Source organism: Blastomyces gilchristii (genome assembly GCF_000003855.2).
Source record: "Blastomyces gilchristii SLH14081 genomic scaffold supercont1.11, whole genome shotgun sequence".
Taxonomy (NCBI): Eukaryota; Fungi; Ascomycota; class Eurotiomycetes; order Onygenales; family Ajellomycetaceae; genus Blastomyces; species Blastomyces gilchristii.
The window spans coordinates 1,560,906-1,570,187 of record NW_003101672.1 but is presented as its reverse complement, the minus strand read 5'-3'; the positions used below and the strand labels follow the sequence as shown (position 1 = coordinate 1,570,187).

General features: G+C 48.0%; 5 protein-coding genes across 5 annotated transcripts; all 5 read right to left on the bottom strand.

The window, feature by feature from the left end:
• Nucleotides 1-449: 449 nt before the first annotated feature.
• On the bottom strand, nucleotides 450-1,811 carry BDBG_05666 (uncharacterized protein; the record flags this gene model as incomplete). The annotated part of the gene is made up of 1 exon (XM_002624112.2): nucleotides 450-1,811. One exon carries the CDS (start codon nucleotides 1,809-1,811, stop codon nucleotides 450-452), a length of 1,362 nt encoding a protein of 453 aa, XP_002624158.1.
• Nucleotides 1,812-2,113: 302 nt separating this feature from the next.
• Nucleotides 2,114-2,932, bottom strand: BDBG_17293 (uncharacterized protein). Its single transcript, XM_031725048.1, has one exon. It carries the CDS (start codon nucleotides 2,526-2,528, stop codon nucleotides 2,229-2,231), a length of 300 nt encoding a protein of 99 aa, XP_031579100.1. The 5' UTR covers nucleotides 2,529-2,932; the 3' UTR covers nucleotides 2,114-2,228.
• A 315-nt stretch (nucleotides 2,933-3,247) lies between these two features.
• BDBG_17292 (cysteinyl-tRNA synthetase) lies at nucleotides 3,248-3,929 on the bottom strand. Its single transcript, XM_031725047.1, has 2 exons — nucleotides 3,884-3,929; nucleotides 3,248-3,793 (listed from the first exon to the last, which is right to left on the bottom strand). Exon 2 carries the CDS (start codon nucleotides 3,681-3,683, stop codon nucleotides 3,423-3,425), a length of 261 nt encoding a protein of 86 aa, XP_031579099.1. The 5' UTR covers nucleotides 3,684-3,793; nucleotides 3,884-3,929; the 3' UTR covers nucleotides 3,248-3,422.
• Nucleotides 3,930-4,228: 299 nt separating this feature from the next.
• BDBG_05665 (uncharacterized protein) lies at nucleotides 4,229-6,189 on the bottom strand (the record flags this gene model as incomplete). The annotated part of the gene is made up of 3 exons (XM_002624111.2): nucleotides 5,645-6,189; nucleotides 5,415-5,577; nucleotides 4,229-5,355 (listed from the first exon to the last, which is right to left on the bottom strand). Exons 1-3 carry the CDS (start codon nucleotides 6,143-6,145, stop codon nucleotides 4,229-4,231), a joined length of 1,791 nt encoding a protein of 596 aa, XP_002624157.1. The 5' UTR covers nucleotides 6,146-6,189.
• A 1,845-nt stretch (nucleotides 6,190-8,034) lies between these two features.
• On the bottom strand, nucleotides 8,035-9,105 carry BDBG_05664 (uncharacterized protein; the record flags this gene model as incomplete). Its single annotated transcript, XM_002624110.2, has 1 exon — nucleotides 8,035-9,105. One exon carries the CDS (start codon nucleotides 9,103-9,105, stop codon nucleotides 8,035-8,037), a length of 1,071 nt encoding a protein of 356 aa, XP_002624156.1.
• Nucleotides 9,106-9,282: the final 177 nt, after the last annotated feature.

Here is a 9,282-nt window from a genome sequence, read left to right as displayed (position 1 = left end):
TATTTCATCTAAACAACTCATTGTACAGTACTTCGTCATACGAGGTAGTTATGGAAGAATATTAAAACTATAAGAGTCAACTAACGGAACAGCCCAAGTTGCTCAATGATCTTGATTTGATCTGAAAACTCTCCAGCGAAAGTAGAAAATTGACGGAAACCACTAATGTGCACTTTTATCGATTCTATGAAACCATTCCCATTGCAGCATATGAAAATCAAACCCAAACGATGCGACGCCCGAAATATAACCGTATGTGAGCCAACTTTAAATATTCCATTTCCCATCAACCAAACCATGACTATGAGAGCAAAATACCGGGTATAAATGTAAAAAAATGAGTGCTTGTAAGGCATTATCAGGAAGGCAAAAAGGTTCCAACGCTTTCCACCTTACACACTCCAAGTTGCCCATCTGGTTCCCGATTGTACACGAACAGACCTTCCCAATTACCATCCATACTTGTTCCCTGCCTCCCTCTTGTTCCTCCTGCCAGCCACAAAACTCTCCTCCAGTGCCTCACGCTGAGTACTAACTGCGTTAACCAGCTGCTGCAAGCTGTGTTTACCCGGCGCAATTGAACGAACAGGATTATGTTGTTGGGCAGCTAGTTCTACCTCTGATGCAGTGAGGAGGAATGCATTGTTGGAGGAGTACTCCTGATCTGTGTTGAATGTTATTATGTTGGGGTTCGATTGTGTCGCGCCAGCGGCGTTGGAAGCAGATGAAGAGACGCCCTGGCGGCCCAGCAGTTGCCGTTTCTGAGCGGGGGTAAGATTCAGATCATCGGCGATGCTGGCGAGGGTTTGCGGTTGTTGACGCTGCTGTTCGGGGACGCGTGCGGAGGGCGGAGGGCTTGAGGACTCCGAGGGTATAATGGTGGAGGTGTCGTGTTGGGGTTCGGAGGATGTGTTGGGTTCGGAGGATGTGTTGTATCCTAAAGGTATGTAGGGGGCAGAGGAGGATGGTAAAGCGGACGGTGCTTGTTCCTCTTCCTTCCCAAGTCCAAAGAGGCTAATCTTAGGTTTCGGAGCTGGTTTAGAGATGGTATCTCCGACTTTCATCTGCCCAGCTGTTGTCATAGTCTCATGCACTGGCTTCCCTCCATCGGCTGACGACGTAGTCTGAGGAGGCGGTACCACCGTGGTCCTCACTTTCTTCTTCTTGGTCGTACCCCTAGCCACAGACAGCGGCTTGAACATCATCGCATTCCCCTTCGGCTTAACAGCAGGTTCCTCCACCTTCTCTTTGACAGGTTCAGTTACCCCAATACTATATCCATCCGCCACTCCAGCCTTAGTCTCCTCCCCCGTCGTCCCAGGGAGGCCACCATTATCGAGATCCCACTTCATCTGTTCATCAGCCTGCCTGTCGAACCCCGGTTCCGCCCCCGTCTTCAAACTAAACACTTTGCGGGGTGCCGCCGTCCCATCACTTCTCTTATCCAGCCCAGGTTTAACAGGTCCCTTCCGCTTCGGTGCGGGGAGAAAAGAATTGAAGCCCGAAAACGCACCCCCACCACCACCCTGAGCACTTATTCTAGGGCGTTTCCTCGCCGGACCATCACCGTCATTATCGTCGCTACCATTTTGCTGAGCATTGCATCTGGCATGCTCATCTGCATCAGGCAGGCTCACGAGGATCTTGCCTGGATTCCTTCGATCAGTGAGAGGTTGAAAAGTTGGTTTTGAGGACTCGCGGGAACTCGAAAGTGCAGTGGGGCCTGCTGCTTTCTTCTTTTCAAATAATTGTGTAGTCGATGCAGATCCTGAATCTGAACCTTCAGAGTCTGAATATGATACTAACGCCATCTCTCTGGAATGCGTGGTGTTGGATGTAATGCTGCTATGGCCAATTCGAGGCTTGTTGCCTCTTTAGAACAAGATGTCATATCACGTGACATGGAGTCATTTCAATTCATGTGGCAAATTATTTCCTTGCGCCTCCGCATTTCTATCAGCGCTAAATATATTTCATCTTTCAGGATGCCGTACAAAGCTACAGGGCTACCCTACTATTCTGGGTTGCTTGCGAGCCACATCTCGTGGAGCTTTTTCTGGAGGTCCAAATCCTCTCAGCTTCTTGCTACAACTCTTAGTAATATCATTGCCTGACGAATCCTTCGTTGGCAAGCCATCATCATCCCACTCACTGAACTCATTCGGTCTGCCAATGGACTCATCTTCCCTTTTTCAAGTTTCTCAAGCTCTTTCCGCCTCTACTGTTCTTCAATCCGCTGTTTCTCCAAATACTGCCCAGCTTGTTCCTGACGGGCCTCGATAAGATCTCAAGTAACCAGACGTACTAGAGCCGGTCGGCCTTCTCAGTCTTCCAAGTAGATACCAGTTAAAGAGATCAACATCGCGAACACAATCACAGAGCACCAGAACTTCTTTCGTGATACTTTGAGGATCGTCCAGGTTTACAGCTACCACACTATTTCGGAAGGTTGCTAGAACATCGGCATAGTGCCTCGCTGGGCCAGCTTGGCCCTCCGGGCTGGGATGATTTCCAGAGGGCAAAGTCATTCTTTGAGTGTTTTGCTACAGCGCGTTGGGACAAGGATCCCTCACCTTCTTTCTGAAGGCTTTTGTCGTTCCGGCTCCATGGCTCTAATCTAGCATAGTGATTTCCAGCCTGCTCGAAGGACTTAATGTCAACGTAGACAGAGCCATCTGGCGTTGGGCAGCCGAATTGCTTCTAAACGAATTGCTCCACAAAACCAACAAAATCTCAGGTCCATCTTCTGTGACTCTCGTCAATATGTCCGGATCCAGAATATTTAGCTTGCGCATATCTTCCTAAAGTGATCTTCGTATTATTTCGTTAACCTGGAGAATATCGAGTGGTCATCATTAGGAACGGATGAGCGGGCAACCTCATCGAGGTAGACAAGGAAAGCGTCTTCACAGATACCATAAAAGTCCTCGCTACTTGGTTGGAGCTCTCCGATCGCAGTGGTCTGTTCCTCATCTGCCTTGGGAGCGACGCCCTATTTCTCTATTCTCTTCAATGCATACCCGATGATTTTCCCGCTAGGGAACCGTTAGGGAACCGCTTTTAATATTCATCTTGATTTTGGCCTCGTCAGCTCCAGGCCTTTTATTTCCTTCGAGGGCACCACCATTTATAACAAACGCGTAAACTTTCTCAGGTTCTTGTTGAAAGTCTGAAGGATTTCACCAAAGGTAGCTTTACTTTCAAGAACGCAGAGAATGCCATCCTTGCTGTTTTTACAACATGGTCGTCGACTACCGGATGTTTGGCGACGTAGTCTGAGATGAGGTGCTGCTGGCGTGCTCTGACAATAATCTGGGGGGGGGGGGTTCATGGATGAGTTCTGTGCTTCAAAATAGCGGAATCTGCTCAGACTGCAGGTGGTAGAATGCCTTGTCATTCATATCAGTGATATTCATCACAAATTACACGTCGAAGTGAAAATAATCCTGCATTATCCGGCGAATTATGTCCGTAGTAACATAGTTCCTAGGGTGGCCGAGGTGAGCATCATCGTACACCGTAGGTCCACAAGAATACCAGGTAACTCTGTGGCCTTCTGGATCCTTTGGGATAAAAGCGTTCTTGGATCGTGTCAACGAATTGTACATCTTAAGAGGAGATAAATCTATGTCAGGACGCATTTGTGGTTGTACCCAAGGGGGCTGCTTGTAAGTCGTTTCCATATTCTTGCAGCTCGCTGGCCCGACTGTTCTCTGTCGTGGTGAAGGCGCGTAGACCGAGAGAGACGTTGGGGCGTTGGTTGAAGAGTCAGTCAACTGGCATTGATACAGCACTGACTCACTCACTAAAAGGTAAGTAACCAACTCTACGCCCTCATAATAATCTATAAAACCACAGCAAATAAGGTACGAGGAGGACAAACCAGTTTCTATTATGTATAACCTTAGTATACAGAGAATAGTTCTCCATATAATTAAATCCTTTTCTGTTTTTTTGAATTTGTTGAGACAATTATTCCGTAAGAAGTCTACCTAGTGTAAAAATGTGATCAAAAAGATGATATGCATGAATAGGTTGATTGGTTAATAACTATGTTACATACATATAAAAATGGATTAATGTGCAATACCCCAAGCCAGACGCATCTCCAATACATCCACCACCTCTTTCAAACATTCCATCCTTCCTTATGGCCCGGAAAACGGTTGCTGGAAAGGGATAAATAAATAAATAAATACGAAGAGAAGATAAATACTGACCCTTACTATCAGTTAGTGTCCTTTCTAAGTAGTGTCTGTCTGGTGATTCCCATGTCAAGCGCCACTGCCTTCCCAGCTCCATCACGTTCAAAGACAAGCTCATCAATCGACCTGCGTCCATACCGCAAGGCATCAATGGAGGTCCATGGCTCGCAAACACCGCTGAAGATCTTCTCTTTGGTCAAATTATTATCAGCGCCGGGCTCCGGAAGAGTGGCAACGACACGGAAAGATGTTCGCGACCTGACTGATTCGCGCGAGCTGCTGGTGTACCTTGCCGTCAGGCCAGTGGGCTGCAGGCGGAGGTCAACTTTGGGAAATGCTCCCGGCGGCGCGCCGAAGAACGCCCCAATTATGTCCTTGAATGTGGCACCCTTGAGGTAGAACGACTCAATTGCTAATCCTGGGCCGGTGTCGTCCGTTTTGTTGCTGATTTTCAGCACGGTAGCTTTTTCGTTTTCACTGCTTGGGGAAGAGGAATAGGTTCCCGAGAAATCTTCTACGGCCTGTAGTCGCGCTTCCTTGTCCAGAGTGGCACTAAGTAAGCGTCCAATTAAATCGGCGAGGAGTGTCCTTTGTGACCCTGGTTTTGCGCCCGCTGCCAGAACTGTGAATCCCACATCGTGATCCGGGCTCAGGGCCATGACTGAGCCGTAGCTACCGAGGTCTCCGAATTTGGTATAGAAATCGATAACCCTAGTGTTGGATGACCGGTAAATCTCCCAGGGGCTGCCGACGGAGGACATCAAAGAGGAAGTGTGAGAGTTGGGCTTCAGCCAGCGTCGAGTGTCTGTTTCTGGAATAAGGCGAGATTGTAGAATTGACTGTCCAACCCGAGCTAGGTCAGTTGAACTTGAATAAAATCCTCCTGCCGGGTTACCAGAACCACGTGAAGTGTTCCAATGAGACGTCAGAGGATCAAATGGAATAACGCCCCAGGCGTCAGGAGGGGTTTCGATACCGAAACGCTTGAGCTTGAGTCGGTCGACGATCGAACGCTTGACAGATTTTTCAAATGGAACGGCCGTGATTCGCTCGAGGACATATCCCATGATATCGAAGGCCACGTTAGAGTAGATTGCAGTACTAAATGGAGCAAAGACCGGATGATGTTCCATTAATTCCGCGAACATCTCTGCGAAACCAAGGATTAGGACATGAGTTTCAAAAAGTGGAACTGGTTTAGATGCTTACCGCTTCGGGTGCACGGGTCGAAGTGTAGGCCCCTCTCTCCACATCGTGGGATATTAGAATTGCTCAAAGCTGGGAGTCCCAGCTGAGCGGCAATAGTTTGATTTACTTTGCCGGCAATGTCGTTCGAATAGTCTATGGGTTGGTTAGCGAAAGGAGCTTGGAACTAGGAAAATGCAAAATGGAAACTTTCCTCACGCAATTCCTGACAGTTGGTTTGCAAGAGAGCCAACCGTGATATCTCTCCATTGTGGAACTATGGTATCGTCTGGATTTTGGCCTTCCTTCCAGATCGCACGCTGAATCTCTGGGATAAATTTTGCAATCGGTTCGTTGAAATATTTGAATCCTGTTTCGATCAAAAAAGCGTATACAGTCATAGCCTTTGAGATACTGGCAATCCGGTACATTGTGTCACCATTAAGTTTTTGACCCTCAGCAATTGAGCCCTTAAGCCCGGGGGCATCGTGATGGTACTCGTATAGGAGCTTCTCCTCGTGACTAGAGAAGATATTGATTGAAAACGACGTAGTGCTGGCATCCAAGTCAGCTGACTGGTGAAGAAGCCCTTTGAGGTTGGATTCAAAATCGTCCAATGCTCTCTTCCAGGTCAATGAACGGGAAAGGCTTCGAGGTGCGGGAAACGCGGGGCCAATGAGCGAACAATCCGCCGCGTAGAAACCTTTGCATAGCAGCAGCAAAGCCAGGATGCATGGGATAAATCGGAACAACATATTTAAAAAGGGATTCTTGCCTCAGTTTTCATGAGTATCTTTAAAGAGCAAAGGACACAATGCCAGAAAATATTCAACTGTCCTTTCTATGGATGAGAGGAAATGGGAAGAATCTCGATCCTTTTATCTGTTTTGACAGATGAATGGCCCCTTATGCGCTGAGCTATTGGAATAACGCTCCAGCAGACTGGGACGAGAAAACTTTCCTATGCCATGGGAAGCCCCGCTGCTGGCAGATATCCTCGACCATTTACTGGGGCTCGCGTAACTCCAGAGTGGCTCTGACGGGAGGTGGTGTGAGGTTACGCAATCGATAATCCATCAAATGATGTGCTGGTTCACAAAGGGTTCAAAACCGCACATGGAGAATTAAGTGGTACTGAGAGTACCACTCTAAGAATTTAGGGTCATAGGCATCTGGAGGTTCGACAAGATATCGACACACTTGGAGCGGATAGTTAAGGAGCTTTTGACTAAGCTGAATAAGCCTGTAAGCAGAGCAATTCTACCCGCATGTCTAGAATACGTTTACCTACCTCTCATGTTGGACTTAACTAGAAGATGTTCATCAATTGGAAGCCTGAAAAAACCCTACATGGGTTCCCAACTCAGTCCAACGATGGTTGGCGATCCTTGCATGACGCTTGACGGTTGAAGCCAAGATGGTCGTCGTCACGGTCCAACAATTGCAAATTTGCAGTTGTCGTAGTTCTTTTCGTGTGGTGGCGGGCTATCGTTTCACGATGTTATGGGTAAGTAGCATAAGTCTCCGGTTTCTGACCTTGCTAAAATTGAAGTAGTTATGTGGTTCTTGGCGAATACCGAAAAGTGCGGCCCGAGTCCGCGCACCCGGGCCGAGATGTTTATTTTTAGATCCCGTCTTTTCCTCATTTGGATTAACTAATGGATGTTGTTGGCCGGATGCCCTATATGAGGCCACGTGACCCATACACCTATAGAATGCTGCGCGGCTAGATTAGTGTACAATCAACCAACCTTCCACCTCCATCAGATGTATATAATACCTATGTAGGTGAGGTCCACACCATCAGATATTTATCCAGCTTTATTATTTCTCTAACGAAATAAAAGAGATGAGGCTTATAGCTGCTAACATTATTCGTATCGACTTTCTCTAAAAATAGATTTTTGGCGATGACGTCCTCTTGATTTAGCTACTATTTTAGAAAAGGGGATCTCGCGCTAGTATGGCCCCATTTAACAGGAGTGCAGACTCCAAAGCGCAACCATCCAGTGGCATCCATGCCTCTGTCATACGGCCTCGTGGCATTCGCTTATTTTATGTCATCGGCCGGTCCCCACAGGTACGAAGAAAAAAAGCTAAGCTTCTGTCACTTAGAACTCCCATGATATGACCGAAGCTAAGGTACGAAGTTAGTTTGTCTTGGGCGACCGGATATTTTCAAGACGAGAATTGAATTTCGCGGCTGGGGTTGAGTTTAGTGTAGTAGTATTGAGATGTAGGTTGGCTATATCTCCACAATAAGGCTACTCATAGGATTTTTTCCATGTTGTCTGAACAAAAGAAATCTCCGGATGTCATGTCCACCTTAGCCGTGGTGTTGTCCTCGAAAATGTTTGCCTATTTAGAGTGCCAAGGTGACATAACGAAGCAAGAGATGCCAGTTCCAAATGCCTCGACAGGTTAGCTACCAGAACGGCAGGGGTGAGTGTCCCCGCATATTGCCGCCAGCACTTCCAAAATCTCCAATCTGCCGCCTTTATCTGACCAATATCTGGTCATGATCAGCAATATTGTGTCAACAAGGGGCTGTAGAATGAGTTTCAGAAATGAACTCCCAAAATTGAATCCCACGCGTGGAAGAAAATCGTAGAATATATCATGAACCCATCATCCTATGAATCCATCATCCCCTATCCCGCAGCTCGCGCTCCTCCACCCACATACGATCTAGTATTTGGAAAACCTCTGTGGCGCCCTTTATGAGCTGATCCTCCATCCCAAGTGCTCCATATCGATGTTGCATTTTATCCGGATGCCATCTGACCCGTTCAATTTTCAAAACAGTAAGAAGGTCAGATGGGTGGGACTGAAGCTTTCCTCGCTGCTCTAAACCAGAGGCAGGGGTGTCCGCCGGGGTGGGAATAGGCGCGTTCCGCATAAACGTCTCCACGGCCCCGGGAGTAATATCTCTTCGCTTACCCGATTCAACAGGCCAAAAAATGAGATTTCGAAGTTTTTCGTTCATTTTGTCAACTGAAGGGCCGGTATCCTTCGAAGTCGACGACGATGATGCTGTTGCTGCTTTCGACGCCGCAGCACGAGCTCGCGCATTCAAATCCTCCCAAGTATCCAAATACCTTCTCCAGATATCCAACCAAACATCCGCCGTACGCTTCTTCATCTTCCTCTCCTGGCCCCTCCGTAAACTCTCCCCAATCATCCTCTCAAACGACTCGCGTTCGCTCCCCCCTTGCGTCCGCCTATTATCATCCCTTTGCCTCTCCCGCTCCTTCTTCCTTCGCTCCCTCTCCTCAAAAACCGCCTCATGGGTCTTTTCCCACATGCGCGCACGCACATATGCCGCATATTCCTCATCTGTCATCTGCTCTAGCTCACCACCCAAATCCGGACGGGCGTAGGTATGAATCGGCTGGCCATATACCGACTCCCAGTATGCCGCGCCTTCATCGTCAGCTAAGGCGTCGAAGAGGGATTCACGGAATGCAGCGTCGGGAGACAGTTCAGGAGGCTCTTCATACGTTGGAGGGGGGGTATTGGAAGACTTGTGGCGTTTAGAGGGCCGGTGGCGATGATGTCGACGGCGATAGCGGCGCGGGTGGGATGATGATTGTGATTTAGTACCATCGCTGCCATCATCGTGTGGCGTTTCTGATTTTGATCTGGAGCGCGAGGCGCGGTGTTTGGATTTGAAGCGAAATTTGCTTCGTTGGGCGGTGGAATATTCGTTTTCCATTCTTTCCCCTTTTTTACCGCCAAAATCGTGTAATGTCCCGTGAGCGTTGCCGCTAGAGCCAGGGCGGTTTCTATATCATCTGAGCACCGTTTATCTCCTAGAGACCGAAAATAAGATTGTCGGGATATAGCAAGAGAGCAAGTGATGTCATGTCTCGGGTGCCGCAGGGACGTAAAT